Here is a 26,514-nt window from a genome sequence, read left to right as displayed (position 1 = left end):
CTTCCTGGGGAACAGGAGCAGAAAGTAGCTTTCTAAAAGCATAGTCAGTCTCTGAGGTAAAATACACCATATTTAAATGACTTCTTCCAAAAAGGGTAACTTCCCACTTTTGAAGTTTTAATTCTTGATAAATAAAGTATGTGATTTCTTAAACTAGATCTAATCATTGCTGCTTTAAAGAGTAAATAAGTCAATTGCAAATTGAACAAATTGCTTTGGCGATCCTAGTACCAGAAATGAAATGGATTAGGTCAGCAGGTGGCATGTCATTTCAGTGCTGCCTGGGGGCCCAAAATACAGTCAGGTCATTTTTATTCCAGTGACAGCAGGAATGAAAACCAGAGCATTTAACAGTACCTCCCGCCTCCATTCTCACAGCCATCTTGGACAGAAAGAGTTTACAGAAGCTCCTGCGTCTCCAGTACTTGGCTGCTCCTAAGGCCTCTGAGCTACCTGAGCTGAAGATTCCCCAAGTAGCCTGGGACAAGATCCTCCAATTTTGGTCCTCAGAGTCACAAAGCTTCTTGTCCACACAAGGAAAATGAGTTCTCCTTAACAATTCTTAATCATATCAGCATATACTCTCATTCTGTGGTACTTTACTTAGAGGAGGAAACTATAGTTAATATGCCTCTACTCAGGGGGGAAAGGAAATTGTCCAGCTTCTGCTCCCACGGCGGGAATGACTAGAGAAAGGAGTCAACTTAAGCCAACAGAAAGAAGGGTGATAGCGGGTGGGAAGACAGGCAGGAAAGACAGGGTGAACTGGGAAGAAAGTTATTCTGTCCAGAAGTCAGAAGCGTCTTGCAATGTTGAAGAATTTAAACAATCCAACAACAGCTTTTATGTTAAGCCTCCTTTCCTCCATATGTATTTCAAACTATTAGTAAAATTCTAAAACTAGTAGCCTTCAAAGCTCGTTCCTCTGATAACTGTCAAAATGAGATCAGTCTATTTAGTAGTGTTTAGTCACTACACTGTTATGAGATGACAATATTCAACTTGCAAGGAAGAAGGAAAATGTTTTAATATTAAGCAATCTACAAATCTCAGATTTCAAGATTTTATGTCCTTTAGACAATTTTATTTATTTTGTGATTGTACTTCTTTCACCATTTTTAGTAGCAGAAAACTGAAAATAACATCAGTTTTAGAATCAGAATTCCAGAACTCAGTAACTTATTGGGGACCTTATTTTTTTGCCTTCTCAGTATCTTTGGAGAACTACTCTTCCCCTATTCTCAGTATATGCAGTTCTTCCTGGGATGATGTCAATCTTGTTTCTAGGGTGGCATGCGACCCAGGGCTGGTCAGTGAGAAGGCTCCAGTTCCTTGGCCATGGTGAAGGATGACTGGTTTAAGAATGGACCTGAAAATCAAGTCCATGTTTTGTGCTGATATTTCTAGAAGGAAAAAAAAAAAAATTTCTCTTTTCACTGGGGTTGATAAAATGGCAGGTTGTAAACTAAGAGCTACCAGAACAACTACTGAGTACAGGACAGTCTCTGTGCAAATAACGCCGAAAAGGAGAGAGTACCCTACAACACAGTTTAAGCCCCGAGACACAGCCAGGACTGAAACCAGCCACATCTTTCAACTCACTAGTCCTTTAAGCCAATACATTCTCTCTTTTTTTTTTTGCTTTAGCAACTTGAGTTGTTTCTGTCACTTGAAACCAAGAATGTTCATTAATGCACCAGCCAAATAACCTTGGACAAATCAATCTCATTGCCTATCAGTTTTCTGAATTATAAGGAGGAGTGAAAAAACATGTTTGTTTACCTGACAGAATCAGAAACTGCTAAGCACTACATAGGAGGCATTGATATTTTAACTAACACAGAAGGTAAGGACAGAAGAAATGAGATATTCATGGGCTAAACTGCTCTTAGGTGCTACTGCTAAGATAACGTTTTATTAGTTTTCTCATTTGCCCTGGTGGAGCCTATGAAATCTTTATCAAACCAGTTAATCACCTAGTAAGTCTCTAAGTATTTTCCCTTTACTACTAAATCTTTAAGTATTTTCCCATTTACTTTCAGTTGACAATATTTTTCCGCCTTCCTAGACATCTTTGATCAAGCTACCTAAGTAGTTTACCATGATGGATAAGCAAAGGGATCACAGAAAGGGAAAACTAACAGTTTCATCTTCAAGGGTGTGTGTGTGTGTGTGTTAAGTGTCCATGCATACATGTGCTGGGAGATGAGGTAAAGCAGTACTTCTCACACGAAGGCAAATCAAGGGTGAAAAGAAGCTACTCCTATACAAGATGAAAACCTGAGGGCTTCAACTAATGTGCCAGACCATCTCTTCCCCCAAAACATTAGTATTCTAAGAGTACAAGTGAACTATTAAGATTAAATTTTCAATTCAGAATTTATAATCAAATGTGTATTTTGAAATTTGTTGTAATGTCCTGATAAATGCTTGGTTTCAAACAACACCAGATCACATCTCTTATGGCTACCAGAAAGAATAAGAAACTTTCTGTAAGAATATATCTGATCTATAAAACATCAGTACCAAAGGATTTTAGCGAAACAAATACCTGAAAGTACTAACCTTTGGTCCTCTTTTGAGTGATACAAGTGGGAAAATAAGCAAGAAAAGCACAACTACATTTTACAAGAGCAAGGATGAAAAATAATGAATGCACTACACTTTAATTTTCAAAGTTTCTGGGCCTAAACATCAACTAAGAATGAAATCATTCTTAAGAGGAGGTTTTATCTTAAGATGTTTTCAATACCTTTGACACCAATTAGTTTTTGTTCATCGTATGTAAAATTATAACTACATGCTATGACTGGTTAAAAGAACCCCATGGCTCGGTATGTCCAAACTTTAATCAGTGTTTCATATAAATGTTCATATAAGCTGAATATTAATATTCTAAAGCAAATAAAAGATATGATTTTCTCAAGATTTCTCACCAAAATATTTCTGAAAGCTAAAATACACTGGTAAAAACTGCATACTTCAAACTACAGAAAAAAGTCAAAGAAGAATTCCAACCAATTCACTGTCTTTCTTAAAAAATTTTTTCTCTACAAGGCAAAGTTGAAAAGTCAGACTATTAATATGAAAGTTGGTCTACAATGAGGTATCACACCTCACACTGGTCAAAATGGCCATCATCAAAAAATCTACAAGCAATAAATGCTGGAAAGGGTGTGGAGAAAAGGGAACCTTCTTTCATCTTCAGTGGGAATGCAAACTGATACAGCCACTACAGAGAACAGTATGGAGAGTCCTTTAAAAACTAGGAATAAAACTACTATCTGACCCAACAATCCCACTACTGGGCATAAACCTTGAGGAAACCATAGCTTAAGTACCTCAATGTTCATTGCAGCACTATTTACAATAGCTAGGACATGGAAGCAACCTAGATGCCCATCGACATGAATGGATGAATAAATAAAGAAGTGGTGGTACATATACACAGTGGAATATTACTCAGCCATAAAAAGGAACATATCTGCCTCAGTTCTAATAAGGTGGATGAACCCAGAGCCTATTATACAAAGTAAATCAGAAAGAGAAAAACAAACATCATATATTAATGCATATACATGGAATCTAGAAATAAAATACTGATGATCTTATCTGAATAAAGAGGCAGGCACAGAGAACAGACTGGTAGACATGGAGAGGGTGGAAGGAGAGGGTGGAACAAATTGAGAGAGTGGCACTGGAACATATACATTACCATATGTAAAATCAGATAGCCAGCAGGAATTTGCCATATGACGCAGGGAGCTCAAATCCGGTGCTCAGTGACAATCTCTACGGGTGGGACGCGTGGGAGGCGGAAGGGAGGTTCAAGAGGGAGGGGACATATGAATACCTATGGCTGATTCATGTTGCCATTCAGTAGAAACCAACACAATTTTGTAAAGCAATTAACTTCCAATTAAAGATAAATAAATTGAAAAAACAGTATGTCAGTTTCTTCTCTAGGAAGATTCAAACAAATCATTAATTCTGACAAACCACATCATATAGATTCGTCCCCAGATGATTCAAGAATAAACATGCTCTACCAAACTGGCTTAGGTTATCAGATCTAGTCTGGGCAATACTGAACTACTTTTAACTAAACTCAACCTGCCTTTCGTACACATCTTTGTAAGTACGGGTCCGACTCCCAGAGGTTCTAACCTAACTGGTTTCTAAGATGGGGCCCTAGAGGCAGCATTTTCAAAAGCTTCCCAGGTTACTCTAGAGTACAAGTTAGGGTGGAGAACCACGAGTCTTCAGGTAGATGTGGCTTTGGCCTTCAATACAAAGACTAGATTTTATTTTGATAACTATTCTATAACTATTGAGAAAAACATTAGTATTCCCATCACTATACTTTCACTAAAATACCACTAGCCTATGACAAACCATAAAGGAAAAGAACGTTTAAAAAAGAATGTGTATATATGTATAACTGAATTACTTGGCTGTACAGCGTAATATTTTAAGTCAACTATACTTCAATTTAAAAAATGCTCAGCACAGTATTTTTCTTAATGTCTTTACAGTAAAAGCCTCAAAAGAACACGGACAAGCAGAATAGGTCTGTTTGCTAATTCACAATCAGCTCCCATTTGGTAGGTGTCTCAAATGAGGACACTCTGGTAACAAAGAACTACTGCCACCAGGAGGCTCTGCAATGTACCTTTTACTGAAAGCCTTAAAATTTAAAGTATTCTTGTTTCTTTATAGCTAATGTGATACCTTTTCAAATATACAAATTTTCCATGGAACCTTTTTAAAAAATAAAGTTATAGCATTCACATGTACTACTCCCAGGAAACAGGACCTCAGATTTTGAATTTTATTATGTAGGAAAAAAGAGAACTATTTAAAAATGTTTTAAACTTGGCAGCAATTTTGTTTTTATTTATATTTTTCCCAACAAAGCTGGTAACTTCAACTTTATTCCATGGGAAACCTGGCAGAAGACTTTGAGAGCAAAACAGACTTTAGCAATTTCATTGGCTTGGGCTCTATGGGCTAGTATCTACGACAAATTAACACAAATCATATGTTAAATGTAAAGGTAATGAGAATGACAAAAGGTAAATTTTCACATTAAGGTCTATAAACCTGGACTGTTTTCAAATTAGTCTCAGCTAGTATCAGTCTGGAGAAGGCAATGGCACCCCACTCCAGTACTCTCGCCTGGAGAATGCCATGGACGGAGGAGCCTGGTAGGCTACAGTCCATGGGGTCACTAAGAGTCGGACACGACTGAGTGACTTCACTTTCTCTTTTCACTTTCATTCATTGGAGAAGGCAATGGCAACCCACTCCAGTGTTCTTGCCTGGAGAATCCCAGACGGAGGAGCCTGTGGGCTGCCGGCTATGGGGTTTCACAGAGTCGGACATGACTGAAGCGACTTAGCAGCAGCAGTATCACTCAAGATTTTAAAACAAGGACCTGGACTTTTTAAACAAAAGGTCCTTATTAACGTTATTTTTGAAAAGGAGAGTGGATAAATTTGCTAATCTGTCCATTTCTAAGACTCTGAACTTGTTCAAGACGAACGTTATCATTTCATTTGTACACAAAGCTTTTCTTAACCTGTGTGTTTACTTCACCAACAATGGCTCTCTCAATGAATCAGGATTTAGCTGCAAAAATACAATATGAATTTCATAGAGGCTCCTGTTTAAAAGGCCTTTAGATAGGGAAACGTTAAGATTAGTTACAGAATCCTCGTGCTCTGTGTTAGGAAACAAGACATGTGCTTGTCCTCCTCCCCAGGGCTCAGTTCCATAAAACGGTTACATTATTTACAAACAGAATAGTTTTTTGCCTTGTGCTGGGCTGACAGGCTTTTCACTTATCTATTTTAAAAACTAATCAAGTGCCACATCTTATCAAGATAACTGATTTTATTTGCTTTAAACAGAGTAAAAAAAAATCAAGATAAAGTTCTGAAAAAGACTGAAATGTTAGCACAAAAAATAAAAATGTTATTGTTATTAATGTTTTGATTTACAAGAAAACTGTAACTGGGTTTTATCACCTGCCCCCCCAAGTTCATACTGGACTTGATTAAAGGAAACAGCAGAGTAGTTATTTTCACTAGATCATGGTCAGCAGGCTATTAATGCTTGAGACATTTTTGTGTCCCATCTTGAAACGACATACGCAGTTACCGTATCACTGCATACTCACACAGCTGTAATCTTTGGGTGTCTATGAGTTTTACAGGAGAGGGCTTCTTATCATTACACAACAGCCTTTTGCAACCAGGATTCCTCATTTGAACCACAGGACACAAACTTATTTTTATGACTATTTCCTCAATTACTACAAGATAGTACAAAAACTAGTACCATTCTAGACTTATAGGAAAGTTAATACATATAATGAATACCAAGAGCATTAGGGCTTAATTCTCTCACTTAACCCAGGTTGGTTTAGAAACTGCACAACTGAATAAAATTTCTTAAATTACATATACCACCACACATATAGTTTATTATAATATAAATACATAGGAAAGCTTACACTTCTTGTTCTCCATATTGTACTTCTAAATAGAGAAAAGAGAAAACTTGCTGTCTCTTTAAAAATGTCATCCATAACTACTGTAATCATTCTGCAATATACACAAATCAAATCATTATACTGCACACCTGAAACTAAATAATGTTATATGCCAATTATATGCCTCAATAAAAAGAAATATTATTTTTTGGAAAAAAGTGCCATCCATAATATGGCTCAAGTTGAAATCAACTAAAACTCTAAATCCAGCAGCAGCAAGGAGTCTCACAAGTGCAAAAAGGCAGCAGCAGAGCTGTTCTAGAGTCTGCCCCCACTCACTGAAAAGGAGGTTTGTCCCATCCAAACTGAGATCAGGTCTCCTGAGAAGGCACTACCCACTAACCCTGGCTTAAATACAACAGATTTTCCAGGTGAAAGCCAACTCCGAGCAGAAAAGTATAGACATATGATTCTTAGGAGGCATTTTCCTCTAAAACACCGAGCTTGCACAGCACATTTTCAGGTTTGTCACTGGGTGACTTACCTCCTAACTTGACTGATAGGTACAAAACACAATCTGGAAAAAGTCTAATCAGTTTTTGATGTAAACTCAAAACGTAACTCTTTCTCTATTTTGCAGAGGGTTTCTGCCAAGTAATTTTCCAACTTTGAGAACTCTAGTCCTCTAACATGTCATCTCTGAGAGAGACTTGTTAAATGTGAAAGATCTCATTTAAACTTGCAGAAAACAGAAACTAGAGACACACAGCCTGAATACCACCACTGCCCTACCACAGAGGTGGGGGAAGGAGGAAGGATAAACTGTCAATATTCTAAGATGTCAAGCAGCACAACCTCACAACTTCCTATCACTCACTTAGAAAAAACTGAATAGATATCTCCAACAGAGGAAACATTAGGGGTATTTCCTTTTTAGGCTCAAGTGTGCTTTAACATCAGTAAAATGAAATCTGATTCAGACTCTGAATGGCAGTTGAAAGTGTTTCAAACTTCTAATACATGACTAAAATAAAAGCTGTGACTTACAGCACTGATGGGGCTTCCCTGGTGGCTCAATGGTAAAGAATCTGGCTGCAATGCAGAAGCTGCAGGAGACTTGGGTTCGATCCCTGGGTCGGGAAGATACCCTGGAGAAGGGAATGGTAATCCACTCCAGTATTCTTGCCTGGAGAATCCCAAGGACAGAGGAGCCCTGTGGGCTATAGTCCATACAGTCGCAAGGAGTCGGACACAACGGAAGCCACTTAGCACGCATGTACGCATAGGACTGATACACAGTTGATCCTTAAACAACGTGGGAGTTGATTAAACCAATCGCAGATCATACAGCACTGAACTACTTACTACTGAAAAAAATCCACATGTAAGTGGACCTATGCAGTTCACTGATACTGATCAAGCGTCAACTGTACTGTCAGCATCCAGAAGGGTGCCTGGCATAAAGGAGGTCCTCAATAAATATTTGCCAAATGAAATGATTGTTACAGCTTTTCATTACATTCAAGATAGAATTTCATCAAGCATGTTAAATACAATAGCCAGTATATACCTGGCTGTAAAACAAGTAAAAATCCCTGGCTTTCATGGAGTTTATGGTTAGGGGGCTTTGAGTATATCACCTAAGGGCAAAAGAGACATTATATCCTATGGGGCTGAACTCATCAGTAGCAATAATGCTTTTATTATGTTTCATTATTATATTATTATTATTTCATTATTAGAGCCTGAAACTACTAACCCATCCAGAAGAGTAGAGCAACCAACTAAAGGGCCAGTTTCTCTCTCCTGTAGATTCCCAAGGAACACCTTAACAAAATTTTGGAGTCACCTTATGGCCTGTACTAATAAAAATGAAAAGGAAGAATTTATGAGCCCAAGCACAATCCCTAACTGTCTGGGATGGGACGAGCGGGAGGCCAAAGACTTAAGTCAAGAGATGACCTGCCTCAGGAGTCCAGGGTAATTCCACAAAAACTAACAAACATCCCATCCAGGAAGTCCAGACTTTCATTTTCCTGTTTAGCTTTTTAACCAAAGCAATATGTATATAATATACACAGCTTTAAAAAAATACTACTACAAGACTTACAATAAAAACAGCAGTCCCTTGCACCAACCCTCTCCAGCTCTCTAGCCGTATTCCTTTTAGAAAACCACTTTCAACTATCTTAGCGATTTCTTTAAGTGTTTATCTTATCTTTATATTATATAAATATATTACAATTATTATATGTTTTACATATTCATTGTGATTTCTTGATTTTTCACTTTAATCATTACCTACTGAATTCCTACTACAGACAATTAAAATTTAGTTTACTACTTTCCCCTCTCCCACTTCCTATTCCCATTGCAGTCATCTCACAATTTTTATTTAAATCCCTATTTAAGGTTTATAATATTAGAATATACTATTAGAACCATGCAAGTAACATTAACTAGTAAGACAATGACTACTAGAGTTATACTTATTTTTTTGCACATTTTGTTATTCCTGAAACTAAAAATGCTCTTTGTCATTTGCTTAGTTTTCTATATTTCCATCATTAATTCTACCCCATACTCTCTAAAGAAGTTAGAAAACATCTCTAAATAATGGCTCCAAACACATCATATAATCTATCAGTCCATTTCTTTCTTGGCTACATCTTTCCTAGAGACCTCCATCCTTCTGTTTAACCTAAACTGGTTGCTCTCTAAACCTGTTGTACAATAGTCATCTGTGTTTTTCCTTCATCAGATAGGAGATATTCTTCATCTCTCTTTTGTAGTGGATTCCCTGTTTCTGGATCCATGTTTTCATCTTTACTGGTGTATTTTCTTGTTTTGATGGAGAACATCCTTCAGTAGCTTTCTCAAAAGAGTGCATGGGGGGTAGGTTTGTAATCTTGCATGTCTACTGTGTCTATCCTACCCCTCAGACTTAACATCAAGAGTTGGGATGGGAAATAATTGTTTTTCACAAGCAACATTATACTGAATTCTAGCTTCCTGAATTGCTGCTGAGAAGGCTGATGCCATTTGATTCCCAATCCTTGTTCACAATTGTTTTTCCCCTCCCTTTGAGGACGCATTCAGGAGCTTTTATTGAAAGTATCTTTCAGAAGTTTCACAGTAATGTGCCCTGGTGCAGGGGTCGGGGGAGGCGGGTAGCAGGGAAGGGTTAGTCTTTTTTCACTCATAGTTTCAGGCACTCAGTAAACTCTAGAATAGGAAATGGCAACCCACTCCAGTTTTCATGCCTGGAAAATTCCATGGACAGGAACAGCCTGGAGGGCTACAGTCCATAGTGTCGCCAGGAAAGAAAGAAAAGAAAGTGAAGTCGCTCAGTTGTGTCCAACTCTTTGGGACCCCATAGACTGTAGCCTACCAGGCTCCTCTGTCTATGGGCAAGAATACTGGAATGGGTTGCCATTTCCTTCTCCAGGAGATCTTCCTGACCCAGGGATTGAACTCGGGTCTCCCGCATTGTAGGCAGACAGACACTTTACCATCTGAGCCACCAGGGAAGGGTCACCAGGAGTCGGACACAATTGAGGGACTGAGCACGAAGCACAAACTCTTATTAATCTGGAATGTATGCTCTCCAGTTCTGAGAAATTTCCTTATGTTCATTATTGGATGATTTCCTCTTCTCCATTTTCTGTCCTCTTGCATTAAAATTGCTATTAGTCAAGCATTAGACCTCTTGGATTGATCCTTGAAAATTCCTCTTCTCTGTCATTCATCCCTTTGTCTCTTCATCTATTTATTGAAAGATTACTCCTATTTCATCTTCTAAACATTTCACTTTTTATTATCAAGAATTCTTTTTGGTATACCTGAAACTAACACAACACTATAAATCAGCTATACTTCAATTTAAAAAAAAATAACTCGTTTTGTTTTCTAATGGTTTTTTTCTAGCATCCTATTCCTGTTTTCAGGGATGCAATATCTTTCTCTTTCTCATCAGAGGATCTAAAGTTATAGTTATTTTTAATTTTCCCTTCCAATTCTCTGGATCTGTTAGTAGCTTCCCTTAACTAGCTGAGATTCTTGGCTGTTAGGTTTAAAGTGTTTAAGAATAAAAGGCTAAGGATGCAGAGCAACTCGAATTCTCATACACTGTAGATGGGAATGTAAAATGGTACAACCACTTTAGAAACATTTTGGCAGTTTCTTTAAAAAAGTTAAAAATACACATACTGTACCATTGAAGCCACACCTAAGTACTTACCTAGGAGACGTGAAAGCTATCTCTACACAAAGACTTGCATATGAATGCTCGTAGTAGCTTTATTTCTAATAGCTAAAAACTAGGAGGGCTCCCCTGGTGGTGGCTCAGTGGTAACGAATCTGCCTGTCAATGCAAGAAAGGTGGGTTCAATCCCTGGGTCAGGAAGATCATTTGGAAGAGGAAATGGCAACCCACTCCAGTATTCTTGCCTGGGAAAGCCCATGGACAGAGGGGTCTGGTGGACTATAGTCCATGGGGTCGCAAAAGAGTCAGACCCAACTTAGTGACTAAACAACAACAAAAAAAAGACTGGGAAAAAAATCCCCAAATGTACATACTGTATAAATATATTCATTAAAATTCTAAAATGTATAAAACAACCTAGAGCGACAAAAAGCAGACCAATGCTTGCCTGGGGATAGGACTGGGAAAGTAAGGAAAGAAAAGAAGGGTTACCAGGAACACATGGAAACCTTTAGAGGTAATGGGTATGTTCATTATCTTGATGATGGTGATGGTTTTACCTCATTAAAACTTATACTCTTTAAAAAAAAACTGCATAGTTTATTTTATATTAATTATGCCTCAATAAATATATAAGAGAAAAGGAGAGGGAGTAGAAGAGAGGGAGAAAAAAATCCAAACAAAACAGCTTTTTAAAAAATGAACTGAAAACTATGGGGCTGGAATGTATGCATATAAGAGGGCCTTTTCATTATTCGGTATATATATTGTTTCCAGTGTGGCACTCTTGATCTTCACTGTTATTCTGTGCCTACTACCTCTCAGTCAAATGCCTCTCTGGTTAAATTTCTCTCAAGTTGGCAAACCTTTTCTATAAATGGGAAGATCTTTGTTGCAGCTACTCAATTTTGCCACTGAAACCCCAAAGCAGCCAGAGACAAAATGTAAATGAAAACTAGGTGGCTGTATTCCAACAACATCCCCTGAATGTTGGCCGGATGTGCCCAGGTACAGGCTGTGGTTTGCTGATCCCAGCTCCAGAGATTCATACCACTCTTTCCATCTGTGGAGAACTAATCAATTTCTCTTCAGAAGTCATGGCTATAAACTTCTTTGTAACCAAGGAAGACAATTAAGCAAGTTGAAAGAGGAAAGAAAGTCACAAAGAGGGAATACTGGAAATTTTAAAAGTTGTAGATACAATCTTATCAGCTATTAGCAGAGGATAAGGCTCAGGGGCAGTACTCTGATAACTTGCCAACAGTCTCAACTGATGAACTCACATTGGGATAAACAGAAAGCAGAGTAAACAGTTAAGTGTCTTCAGAAGTTTATATGACAGATGTTTATAAATGACCTCTGTTACTTTTTCTACCTTGACTTTAGTTGGGGATTTGGGGTGTGAGTAATAGTCTCTAAGACTTCATGCAGATGAAAAAAATCAAACAAACATTCTATGGAAAAGGTGAACTTCTAAATAATTTATGTTTTTTAAAAAAATGACTGCCACCTCATTCTTAATTAAATAGAAGTGATGGATTAACTCAAAATCTTCATAAATCTGTCTCAAATTCACAACCAACTTCTACAATCTGTAATAAATAAGGCACACTCAGAAAAACAAATTTCAATTCCTGTCGATTAATACACTCCCCAACTTCACTTCAGGAAATGCAACTTTTCAGAGTAAGTTTATCTGTGCCTCTTGACTCCATAGGAAAGGCAATGTTAATTTCTCCTCCAATCACTGTATTAGATGACAGAAGCACTAGATAAAACAGGATTAGCAATAATCATTCACTGCTCATAGGAGAAGTAAGTTCAGAATTGATCTCCACCTTTAGTGTTCTTCTTGGTCAAAATGATATAATTTGTTTTGGCAAAAGGAAGAGGTTTTTTAAAAAGTGGAAGTGGGAGTAGGACAAAAGGTGACAAATTAAACACATTAGTTAAAGATTGCTAAGGCCTCATTTTTCAGAGCAAAGGAATATTTGGTGCTTAACTGACAGAAACTAATCATCACTCTGTCATTTTCAGACGAAACTCGTATGAGAGAGGCTAGCCAATCCCTGCTGATTCACACAAACACTGCTTCCTCAACTTAGAGAAAAATCAACTTTGGGGACTGTGTCTTCTGTAAAGACAGTCTTGGAGGGCAGCCCGTCATCTAACCAGCTACCATGGGAAGACAGGAGCTCAAGAGCACACTTACTTTCCTGTCTGGCTCTCCCGCCCTGTGCTCAGTTGGTCAGCAGTGTCCAGCTCTTTGCAAGCCTATCACCTGTAGCCCACCAGGCTTCTCTGCCCAGGAGATTCACCAAGAAAGAATACTGGAGTGGGTTGCCATGCCCTCCTCCAGGGGATCTTCTCAACCCAGGAATCAAACCCGTGTCTCCTGCATTGCAGGTGGATTCTTTACTGCTGAGCCACCAGGGAAGCCCCTCTCCTAACCTAATCGGTAAAAAATAAAAAACGAAATGAAGTAATCTGTTGATTTTGCCTGTCATTTATAGTGTTCAACCTTTTAAAAAACTGAAATCCATGAATACCATTGGATTTGATAAAACTCTGGCTTTTCTGAATAATGCAGGTTAAAAGGTATTGTTAACCAAGGGACATCAGGCTGCCATGCTTCAAAGGCATAGACTATTAATATTAATAACAGTGATGACAGTGATAGCTTATAGAAAATAAATTTTAAAGATTGAAAAACTTCAAAATAATTTACAGTTCGTATTTTAAATAAATTACATTGTTTTCTGTAATAGATTTACCTTTACAATAATATACTGTTGATACTCTAGCAAACAGCAAAATTATTTTTACATTCCTTGACCTAAAGCAGGTTTTTAGGTAGGCTGGCAAAGGGAGACCTTTCTAAAACAATCTAGGAAACCAGTAATAAGTGCTAAGGGCTCACATATTTTTCAAATATATATTATATTTAACTTACAATAGTAGGGACAACTGTTACATAGATGGAGACAGAAAGATATTGTTGATTGCCTTTTCAAATCCGTTACTCTCTGTCTCTTCTAACCTTTTCAAATCCGTTACTCTCTATCTCTTGCTAACAAGAAACTAACTTTGTATATCTAGTGTTCAAATGTTTGAGAGGCAAATGCTCAGCTCCAGGATATAAATTAGTCTTGGACCCACTCTTTCTGCCAGTCACTACTTTAAACACTAGTATGTGGCCAAAGTGTGCTCAACAGGATGCAAAATCTGCTGAATAACTTCTAATTAAGTTCTTCTTTGCTCGTAAAAAGAGACATACCAGAAGAACTGGAAGGATGTAAAGCCTGGAGCAGCAGCAGCAATATTGTGACAACAAGCAATGTTTGCTGACTCGCTAAGGGTGGCAGAACAGAAAGATGACCAGAACATGTGTTCTGGTGGTGCTGCTGAGATGCTGAAGTGGTCAATTCTAGCAACTTATTAGGTGAATCAATAAATCCACTTACTGTTTCAGCCACTTTCAACTGGGTGCTCAGTTACGTGCAGCTAAAAGTATAGGACAGAGAAGGCAATGGCACCCCACTCCAGTACTCTTGCCTGGAAAATCCCATGGACGGAGGAGCCTGGTAGGCTGCAGTCCAAGAGGTTGCTAAGACCTCACGACTGAGCGACTTCACTTTCACTTTTCACTTTCATGCATTGGAGAAGGAAATGGCAACCCACTCTAGTGTTCTTGCCTGGAGAATCCCAGGGACGGGGGAGCCTGGTGGGCTGCCGTCTATGGGGTCGCATAGAGTTGGACATGACTGAAGCGACTTGGCAGCAGCAGCAAAAGTATAGGAGCTGATGCAATCATAATGACCATATTAGAGATGAGGAAATCAGTTCAGAGAAATTCAGTAGGCAAGGCCAGTAAATACATGGCACAATCTAGAACACACAGACTAGAATGTATTGCTTTTCTTTGACAAATGCTATTTAAGTACCACTGTGTGTGAAGCACTAAGTATATACTGGATTTTAAGGATGGGGAAAAAAAAAGCCCACACTACTTAGGGACTCACAATCTAGAAGGGAGATAAACATACAAACAATTAATGAAATGTGATAAAAACAACAGAGCAAGGAACTATCAATTCACAAGAGAACACATTTAACAATGCCAAGAGACTTTAGGGTGGGTATATCGAGGAGATGACAAACTTTCAGTCTTCAGTGATATAAAATTTCAAAAGATAACTTACTGTGACTCTCTATATTTTAGTTTTTAAGAAAAACTTCCAACAGACACAATCTCATAAACATTATGTTGAACAAAGTAAGCCAGAAAGAAAACAGAATACCTTATTTGATTTCATATAGGCAAAATTAATCTAAGCTGTTAGAAGTCACAATAGTGGAGGTGGGTAGTGAACTGAAGAAAACATGTAACATTTTCTGTGGCTATAGTAATGTTCTGATACTGATATGGGTGCTAGTTACCTGGGTATTTCAGTTTATAAAAATATATTGGAGCCATATGCACATACATATAGAGTATATATACACACACACACATATATATATATGGGGGTGTGTGTGTGTGCAGTTTTTGTATTTATATTATACTTCAATATTTTAAAAAATTAGAAAAGAATATACAAAAAATAAATCACCATAAATGCATGCTTACAAACAAGATTTTTAACTATTATTTTAAATAATGAATCATATTGTACATCTGTTTTAGAATTTATTTTTTTCACCTTCCATTCATCTTTCTATCCAGTTAAGCACCTCATAATATGCATATATAGCTCCTGTATATTACTTGCTAATTGCACCCTGATTTATTTATAGTTACTTTCAGTTTTTCTTGCATGGGTATTTCTGAACTACAATGCCCTGAATATTAGCTTACTGGGTCAAAGGGCAGATGGTGACTCCAGGTTTGCACTAAGCAAAGAAGATGAGAAAGAACATTCCAGGTCAAATAAAAACAGAGCATATCCAAGAAAATTTAAGTACGCGGCGAGTACTCTGTGTATTAAAGTACGCTGAGGAAAAGGTATGCATAAGTTCAGTAGAGAGGCAGCCATGGGTGAGATTATGAGGGGTTTCTGAGCCATCATAAGGCGTTTGGACTTTTTCCTAGAGTACAAGAGAAGGTCAGCTACTGACTGAAGGATCTCTAGCAGGAAAGCAACATTCAAGGGTTTGACTTTAGATCAGCCTGAAAATAGTGAAAAGGCTGAATCAAAAAACATAGTAACTGGATGCAAGGTAATACCATGGAAAGGGCACTAGGAAGGTACTGAAAAGGGGGTAGGAATATTGAGGAGCCTGAATAAACAGGACTTTGTAATCATGGATGAGACAGAGAAAGAACTTCATAATTATTTCCAAGTTTCTGCTTGGCTACTGGAGGAATAGGGCATCATTAACCACAAAGGGAAAGGAGGAGAAGTAGGATGAGATAGTTGGATGGCCTTACCAACGCAATGGACATAAGTTTGAGCAAACTCTGGGAGGTGGTAAAGGACAGGGAAGCCTGGTGTGCTGCAGTCCATAGGGTCACAGAGTTGGACACAACTTAGTGACTGAACAACAACAACAAGTTGAAGAGGGGTGGATACCGAGATCTGTTTGGAGAATAGAGCTTTGGGACATCCAGTAGGAAGAAGCTGAAAATACTTATCTGTCTGGAGGTCAGGAAAGAGAGGAGAAGACAAATAAACATTTGGAGGTCAGTGGCATTCAGTAGTGGTTTAAGGTAGGATATCACCCACCGGGGAAAAAATAGGAAAAGATGAAAAGCATAAAATACCATGGAATATTAGTTTTTAAAGGGAAGACTGAGGAAGAACTGTTTGAGAAGGAAACTGAGCAAGTGCATTCAAAGATGTAAAAGGAGACCAGGAAACGAAGGTTCTTGGTTCTGTGAAGAAGACTGAAGAACGCCATCATTAATATGAAATACTACTTACTTCAAGTAAGAAGAAGTGTGAAAAATTTCCTTTAGATTTGGCAATTATGTTACCAGAAGTTTCAGTGAGCTCAATAAAGTAGAATGAAAATGGAAACTGTAGTGGGGCTGACAAGGACCACAAGGCTATAAAAAAGTAATATAAAAAGAGCCTGAGTTGAATAATATTTCATGGTTTAATAAGTTTAATAACAAAGGAATGGGAAGGAGAGAAAGACAAGACAATAGCAGAAAGAAATTAAGCAACAAAGGAAGGAATTTTGTTGTTGTTTAAAAGAATGCGAGACACGTAAGCATTGTTTTATAAAGTCGGGGGAAAAAACGTAAAGAGGACTTGGAGAAAGTACAAGACAAAGAGGTATGTGACGTAGCAACACTGCAGAAGAGACTGTTTCTAGATACACTGCATTCCTAGATAGCTGGACCCAGGCTCATTTACTAGTTTATGCTACTTCACCTCATAAAAGTTTTCCTTTCCTGCAACTAAGATAAAGCTGCTCTGAACTGGAACACAGGTTAATAATGTCAGTGTTCTTTTTTAAAATATATTGAGTGCTTTTAAAGAATTAAGTAGGAAACAATACTGAGAATATTTTTCCCCAAAAAAGGGGGAATTGAACTATATGAATGGAAATCTCCTTTTAATGGTAAAACACCTTAGTACGGACATCCGACATATCGGGCCACCCTACTAGACTACTAGCTTCTTGAAAGCATAATGAATTACTACATTAAAAAATGCTTGCTACAAATCTGCCATGCTACCCTTGAGGGGTATAAACATGAGAAGACATACTCCCTGTCCTGGAGAAACTTACAAATATATAATTACAATACAATGTAATAAGTACAAATAAGAGAAGCAGGCACAAACACCAAGGGTACACAGAGGATGGATATTTAACTCCTCCTGGAGAGTGGACAAAAGTCAAGCGAACCTTTTGAGGATCTTTGTTTAAACTGGGTCTTCAGAGGATAAGCAGAAATTTACCAGGCAAAGAGGAAAGAGAATTCCAGCTGTAGAAAACAGCATGTGCAAATGCTGTTGGGGAGACCAAAAGTATTGAGAGAACCCATGAATAAAGGTGAAAACAGAAAACTTACAGGGTATGTATGTACGGCAGGAAAGGACTGAAGACAGGAGATCAAGAATGAGTTATCAAAGGTGTCAGGAAAAATGAGCCTGCATTTTTTTAGCTCATGACCAGTCATAGGTAAGGAACACTGTGAAGTTTTCATCCTCAGCATTTCCCATGGGCCTAGGACCATGCCTTTCACCACAGAAAACTTTCAATAATGGGTATGGAATAAACAGATGAGTCAGAAACTTAGAATGACAAAGAAATTTGAAGGAAAAAAAAAAAAAAACACAGATCCTAGGGAGAAGGGAATAAATTAGAAGGAACTGATTATTTAACTTTAGACAGGATTAAAATTTTCATCTGATTTTTTTTCTTTTTAATTTTATTTTATTTTTAAACTTTACAATATTGTATTAGTTTTGCCAAATATCAAAATGAATCCGCCACAGGTATACCTGTGTTCATCTGATTTTTTTAAGTCACTGCATTTACAAGTACCAAAAATAAATGATTAGGATGACCTGAGAAGAAGATAACTCAGAAGCAGATGGCCGCACTCGGTACAAGTCACCAAACTTACCTGATTTTCCTCCACCGTATTCAGGTAAAATGTTCTACAATAACATGGCATAGTATTATTAAAATACGAGTTCCTTCAACAAGCTTTTCTATCTTAAAGAAATAATCAAATCATTGACCAGTAGGTTGCAACTTCTGGCTAAAGAGACAACCGAACTCTGAGAATAAAGATGAAAAAGAACCAGGAGACAATGCAGCACTGGGAACCACAGCCACATCACAAGCATACGACCTCCTATGCTTTAGAAACTTGATGTTCTTGTCCTGTATTTCTGAGCCCTTCATTCATCTCATCTTCGCTGAATACAAGCCAAAAGGATTTCACCAGGAAAAATTTGAAATAATACACTTCCTGTATTTGAAGCAAGGGAGAAAGAACCAATGTACACAAGAGGCAGTAAAACCAACAAATAGTTGGACTAATGGTTTCACATAAATATTTAACAAGAGGGATGAACTAGTTAAATCGTAAGAACTCCTAAACTCTGGATGAAGATGAGGTCAGATTCCCATCATAATTCAAGGATCTTCAAGAAAACAATCTTAAATTCTAATATGACATGTCAATCACATTAGTTTGGATATGGATGAGACAGGGTGACTTTTTATGGTTACTGGTATCAGAGGCTAGAGACAGTCATGTGTCAGGTTACCAATATGAGACTGCAAGAAGCAATTTACTTACATGACTCCAAGGCAATGAAGCTTAAAGGCAATGTAATTATTGTGCCTAATGTCCTATTTCAAAAAATATTTGATAGATAAAGGTTCACAGAATAATTTAAGAATATAATTTACTAAATAAAACTGAACGAATAGTACAGTGATCTGGATTCTAGTCTTGAAACTGATACAATTAATTATATAAGTCACAAATAGTCCATGTCCCAGTTTATGTATTATGATGATGTACTCATGACTGAGTTAAATGTGAAATGTTCTAAGCTCCTTTAAAAAGTAGTACTTTACTTATAAGATGAGGGCATTACATATGAGATGAAGTAGACCAGCATGACTGAAGCTAACACTTTCCATTTAAACAGAACTTACCTTCAAAACTACTCAGTGTACTCAATAGATATATGTTCATTAACTCTTAAAAGGCATTATTCAAACATTCCATAAAAAATGAACTAGACATATTAAATTATTTGACAGCTCAAAAATCCCCCAACAAGTCCATCACAGAGTAAAGAACAGAATCAGACTCTGCATCCCCTCCCCGACTCCCCACCCAGCCCACTGTTCACGTCACCCACCTAGCTTAAATTCTGTTGTTCTATGCGTCAGAAACATAGTTAGTTATGGCAGGACAGAGATTTCTCTCCCAAAGGCCTCAGAATTCACTTTACTACAATATGTTCAAATTTTAAATGAGAATGGTTTCATGAACAGCAACTATTTATTAAACCCTCAGAAAAGTATTTCATCTTGTATTAGGTTAAGTAATCTGTGAGGAAAAGAGACTATGATTTTTACACACAGAGTCAGCGGCAAATACCAAAGACTATGAAGGAGTCTACCTCTCTTAAAAGGATTAAGAAAATTAGTGGAAAGAGTGAAAGACAAAATGGTACCCTGAACAGTGGTCACTTATTTGATTTTTACCCACCAAAAAAAAAAAAAAAAGAAAGAGTGAAAGAAAAACCAAAGGTAATTTTATGGAATACTATGTAATATGTGTACCAGGGACAAATGGCATGAAAAATATATTTTCAGATAAGCATCAGATACATATTACTCCATCTTCAAAATCAACACAGTGCTTTCCCCCACCCTGCCTCCTCTCAAGGTATCTCTTAGGGAGAACTTGGTACTCTCACAAATACTGTTAATCTGATTAGCCTTTCCTGGAGGCTATTTAGAAATAAGTTGGTGTTGTTTAATATTTTAAAAGCTTTTTATACACTTTGACCAACAGTGGTAGATGGATTATTGCTCTCAACTCTTCATAGTTTGTCATAAAATTATACATTCACACCCTTTGTCATATAATTTTGCAAGGTATGACCACACGATTTATTTTGGTGATTTGTTTTGACAATGCCAGCAGAGGCTTAAAATGTATTTTGGTAGCCTGGCTTGTGTCTTACACTCCAGTGATAAACCATGACACGGGTATGCCCCAGGTAGCTGCTGCCCCCTCATGACTGGCCTCAGAACAAATAAACTTAGAGGAGTCTAACCCAACTGACAGCCTGAGGCAAGCCAACTAACCCACAGACTGAAGTAGATGTCCCCGGTCAAGCCAACATAGATCAGGAGGATCAATAGACCCAGTGTGAAACTTAGTGTTGTAATTTAATAAAACACTGGTTTGTTATGCAGAACTGTTATGGCAATAGCTGACCAATACACCCAAAAACCTCACACCTGAGAATGTATCCTGAGGCAATTAGAACAGATTCACATATAAGGGTATTTATCATAACAACATTTATAAATAACAAAACACAAAATATCATCAAATAATAGAGTGAATAGTTATGATCAAACCAGACTATTAAATATTTGAAGCTATTAAAAGTTTCATTCTTAAGGAACACTCAAAAATGCATGAAAATGTTCATAGTATTTTAAGCTTAAAAAATATAAAAAGCAAGATGCACCATTTAAAAAAATATCTACAAGTACAGAAAAAGATCAGGTAGGTAAAATAATTCACTTAAGAAATATAAATGCCTTTCTGTGCTAAATATTATTTTATGCTAAATATTATGCTAACTACTATACTTGGAATAAAGAGGTAAGTATGCTCCCTGACTTCTTGAAACAGTCTAGTGAGGACAACAGGTATTAAAAACAATAACCATATATATGTAATTACAAATTTTGATAAACTATTGTGGCAAAAATTGCTAATTATCCCCGGTATTTATTTCCCTCTTCTTGCTCAGTACCAGAGTCCCTGAATTTTATCTGCCCATGGCCATCTGGAATAGACTATACTTCCCAGCTTTCCCTGCTCCTAGTGGGGGCCATGTGATCAAGTTCTGACCAATGGGATCTAACTGGAAGTGAGACATGAAACTTCCAGTAAACATCCTTAAAAATAAAGGGCTTGTTTTCCCCCTTTTTGCCAGATGGAGCAGCTATTTTGGACTATGATGTGGAAGCTTCACGCTGAGGATGGCAGAGCAACAGAATAGGAGGAGCTTGGGTTTCCTGGCACTGTGGAACCACTATCACCAGCCTTACTATCCCCACAGAGCTTTCACATGAGACAGACAAAATTCTACCTTGTTTACGCCATTTTCATTTTGGGTTTTCAATCATTCACAGCTAAACCCTAATCCTAAGTGGCATACCTATGCAGGAAAATTGAAGGGTGTGATGAGAGATTATAACAGAAACTGTTGGTTTTGACAGGAAGAAAGGGTTTCAGAGACCGGTCCTCTGAGGAAGTAACTTTTAAACTGCAACCTATCTGATGCCTGGCCAGGAGAGCACCAGGGGAAGGGAGACGAGGTGGCAAACCCCTCAAGCCAAGTAGTTTCAAAGATGAAAACCTCAACTGCAATAAGCATAAGCAACAAACTCTGGGATGCAAGACTGCTTCTATTGTAATAATGAATGAATTAGAATGAAAGCAGAGCGTTAAAGCAGCTAAGTGCATTGGCTCCAATATTAGAATCTCCACTATGACAAGTAAAAGACCACATATGCATGTCAAAAATGAAAGGGGAGGGGTGCAGAATGAAAACGAATCCTGTTAAAGAAACTAATAGCTGCTTCCACACTTCAATATTTCTAGTGTTTAAAATAGTTGGATTCTCTGATTAGAGTGGTTCATATACCATAAGGAGAATGTCATTAGATTTTTAAAGGCTAACTATCCTTGGAAAATATAAGACTTTGGTGTTAAAATTTTTTTAATAATATTTTCTTGTGTATTTCTGATTTTAAAAAAGAAATATATTTATTGTGGAGAATGCAGCAAATATACCTAAGAATATAAAGAAAAAATAAAGTACCTGTAAATCATCGCTTACCAACAACATTTTATACTGACAGTTTTTTATACACACTTATATGCCTATCTACATGTATACACACAATACACACAAATGGGATTGTTAACGCCTATGAAGTTGCGTGTGTTTTTTCACTTATTTATCATAAGTGCATCCCTGTATCATTAAAATGTTTCTGAAATCATGATTTTAACTATATTACATATAATTTATTTAGCCAATCAAGTCTGGGCTAAAACTGACTTTAAACTGTTAACCACAAATTAAAGTCCTGTGGGTCAAGAAGAGACTCCAAAAATGGCCATGGGGAGTTTCTATTCAGAAATCTCAAATCACAATTTGAAAGCACTGGTACTATCTAACTAAGAATTCACTGAAATTCACTGAATTTTAGCCATGAAGAATGCTTAATAAAGACTATATTTTCCCAAATGGAGTGCATTAATTTGTAATTGGTCTTGAGAAAGAAATAAAATAAGTACCAAAGATTGAGGTAGCAATAACAAATAAGAACTAATAAGTGCCTAATGTATGAATTAGTGACTAACTGCAATGTTTTATTTTTTTAATAAAGCAAAATAAGAGAACATATGCATTTATTACTTCTATAATTAAATTTTCAAGTGGGTTTAAAAAAATGAATATGGAAAAATGCATATAGAAAAAGAATGGAAACCTATGACAAAGGGTTAATAACCATTAATTTTGGAATATGACATTCTTTGAACTTTTGTTTTTAAATTTCACAACCAATAAATTAATATTAAATTAAAATATTAAGTCATGTGAGTGAGGTAATTCAGATTTCAGTTATTAAAGTGGAAGGAATATCAGTAAGTTTTGCCAGAGGCTAAGTGGATCTTTCGAGAAGGAAAAACAAAAAGCTGAGTACACAGCATTAGGAGTTTGCTCTAAAATAAAACTATTTTAAACAAAATATCATAAGTCTGAGGAAGGGCTAGCTTTTGAACTTCATAGCTGTGCTTCCTTCAAGTACTATCCTACCTAAAAAATGACAGAGTTTCTGTTCTATCAAAAATGTTGTTCCAATAGTTAAACAAACATTTTAGAAACGGCAAGATTGCATTTTAATTTCTTACACTGGTTTTCTTTACTTGGTAAACCAGGTTTTCCTGATGCTACACCCATTTTTAAACTTCTAGTTTCTAATACCAAACTTAGTTCAGAAGACAGAGTTTGCCACTTGATAAAACATCTCACTAAACATAAATGGTTGCAATGTTCTATTAAGTGAGGTCTCTAGCAGAAAAAAAATGAGAAAGTTACAGAAAAAAAAACAAATCTTTACATCAGTTCTCACAATGATTTCAAATAAATGTAAATTTTTTACAATCATCCCATTTTCCCCAAATGTAGCCCTAGGTTGTCTTAACTTTGTGACAGCATCCCCCATCTCCTACTCCACTAATCAGTTCTCACCTTCTTTCCCTGATAGAACACGTGAGTTTTTCAGCAAAAATGACTCATTCACTGGCATCTTGTCAAAAAAAAAAAAAACCCTGAAACTTTAAGAAGGCTCAGCGCTAAAAGAATTCCAAAACTAGAACATTTCACTAACACACATCATTGTAACTTCAGAGAATTGAATCACTTTCAGAGTCAACTACATCTAATGAATGCTGTTTATATTTTTCCTTACAAATTGGTCTCCACCATGCTACTATGTACTCAAAATTTTAGTTTGGCAATTCCTTAATCTAAAATACCTCTTGTCTCTGAAGAAGACAAGACAGAGGAATGTAGAAGCATTAGAATAAGAGGTGGGGGAAGCAATTGTTCATGCAGCTTGGAAAAAGATTCTATTCTGAAACATTAATGACTCACATTTATTCCACACAGTTCTCAAAATGTATTTCTCCCATTAGTTAAATGAATACACAATACAATACATAATATAAATGCAATCAGAAATCTCCAGGAATAAATTACTCTCATTGCTATTATTTCACTAAATAAAAGTTTAAAAAATATAACACAAAAATCAATTATTGAGAACTATATAACTAAAAATCTTCAATAAGCATGAACTATCAATTGAAAGTCACCTTATCGTTTTGGTTCACACATTCACCTACTCCAAAACCGAGCCTTTTAACCAGAGGGAGAATGGTGGGGAAGGAACAAGAAAACAAATGCTCTGTCAGATTACCACAGACGTTTACTTATACTCTGTCAATTGTCACACTCCACCTGGTGGCAGGAGCTGCCTGAACTGGTGAAGTGGAGCTCATTATACAAGAAATTCCAAAGAACACTTGCTAGATGTACTTGGGGAAGAAAGCAAGATGTTCTTTTTTTTTTTTTTTTTTGGTCCTACACAGAATATATCTAACAAGCCTCCACCAAAGTTTTTTTTCACATAATAGTAGGTCAGTATCTAATAAAGATTAACATAAAGGAATGACAATAATCAGAATGGGAGACCTACTTAAACCATTCTCTCCACGGTAAGTTAAATGTCATCTCAAGCCTTTAATACAGGTAACAAGGCACATCCAGCAACTTTAAGATTCTCTGTCACACACTCTCACTAACATGCTTTGCCCCCATCTTCTATGGGTAAACTATGGAGTTTAATTAACACAGTCAACAGCAGCCTGCCACACGGCTGTTAGATATTTGCCACTAACATATACTCATGGGATACTCTAGAGACTGATTTCAACTGAAAATAAAAATAGATAAACAGAGCTCAAAAAAAATTAAAACTGAGTCTGGCTGCCCACACTTACTTTCACACATGAGGAAAAATAGCAGTTCTCCTAGAAGCCTCGAGCAGACATATCTTTAGAACACAATGTTAAAAATATGCCCCCCCTCCTTTTTCCCCTACCTGTTTCTCACTCAAAGCTGTGATTTTGGCTTGGAGTTCATGAAGCTGTTTCTTTAAATCAGCATTCTGATTGGAAAGAAAAAATATCTGTGAGGAAGATATTTCATTTGTTAACAGGATAGTAGCAAGGAGACTTTATGCATACTGTATTACAAATGATGAAGCAACCTTAAAGCATTTAGCCCATCATATTTGTCATGCATTAAACTGTAGTCATGTTACCACCACCTAGCGCATAGATCCTAAATGTAGGCTGCTAACACAAGGACAGGGGTAAATTCCTTTGTGATTATTTCAAATTAAAAGATATTTTATATTTTAGCATTTTGTAGTGTAATAGTACTCCTTTCTACTAAAATAGCTATTCTTCATAAATAACAGCTGACAGAAACCCTAAAGTTCCACTCATCAGACAAAAGCAAAAAAACAGAATTTATAAGGATGAACAAACTGGATGCTTAATAGCATTATCAATAAAAAGAGGTTTTTCTCTGCTTGCCCTCTCCCTTATTTAGTAGAGTACATTTGTTATTTTAGCCTAGATTTGAAAAGCTGTCAGTGCTGCAACTGCCTTAACACTACATCACTCAAATTAACATACTGACTACCAGGGCAACTTCTCAGTTCTAAAATGTTAGGAATCAAAAAAGAATACTATTTTAAATGAGATACACTGAGCATGCTTGCCTTTTACTCACGTGGGAGAAAAATCCAAAATTAAAGTTTTCAAAAGCTTAATGTAACAAGATAGCCTACTTACTAGCTGACTGAATACCACCCCAAAAAGAGACTACTTTTCCTCTTTCGTTTCTCATGCAATTCTTTCGATTCGCTCTGCCTGATCTCCTGACGGGGCCGCAGCATGCATCCTCCCTTCGTGTTTGCTCCACGAGGTCTTCTTTGTGACAAGGCCTCTCTAATGAGATCACTCACAAGACTGTCCAGCAACTCTCTGCCCCCTCAGATTCTCCACATTAAGATTGCTCTGTTATATAACTGCCAGCTATGTCAGAAACGCTACAGTTTTCTAATAATATTTCAGTTGCTGATAATATAGGTTACCATATTAAATATAAAAGAATCTATTCATTGATCTACTGCTACTTGGTTCCCTAAACCTAATTTAAATTATAGTGTATTTTTAAAAATTAAAATGGAGAAACTTCTCAAAGAAGTTGGGCTGTCAAACAGGAGTTAAGTGGCTATCAATGCCAACTCAGAATCAATGTATTGTGTTAAAAATACAATAGTTAAGCTACTAGGGGCTAAATCTGTAGAAATGAATACTATGTCCCACTTTCAAAAATCAATCTGCCTCAGCACCATTCTTTAATCCAAGAATCTATTTTACTTAACTTTACAATGAGGCATGTATGGTATGTTTAACAAGCTAAAAAAAAAA

The 26,514-nt window shown here is 36.9% G+C and overlaps 1 protein-coding gene across 26 annotated transcripts in view; it reads right to left on the bottom strand.

Moving 5' to 3' along the window:
* Positions 1-26,514, bottom strand: part of PHF21A (PHD finger protein 21A) — a 192,356-nt gene that overhangs the window by 123,607 nt on the left and 42,235 nt on the right. For 18 of the 26 annotated variants that reach the window (XM_027562545.1, XM_027562553.1, XM_027562544.1 and 15 more), the window contains one exon: positions 25,113-25,199. In XM_027562545.1, the coding sequence (XP_027418346.1) occupies positions 25,113-25,199 (87 nt within the window). The remainder of the gene's footprint in view (positions 1-25,112; positions 25,200-26,514) is intronic. The other 8 variants (XM_027562556.1, XM_027562552.1, XM_027562554.1 and 5 more) reach the window with 1 other exon arrangement.

The sequence above is a fragment of the Bos indicus x Bos taurus genome, chromosome 15 (assembly GCF_003369695.1).
Source record: "Bos indicus x Bos taurus breed Angus x Brahman F1 hybrid chromosome 15, Bos_hybrid_MaternalHap_v2.0, whole genome shotgun sequence".
Lineage (NCBI taxonomy): Eukaryota > Metazoa > Chordata > Mammalia > Artiodactyla > Bovidae > Bos > Bos indicus x Bos taurus.
Note: the sequence above shows the minus strand (reverse complement) of the source record. Positions and strands in the feature narration are given on the sequence as shown.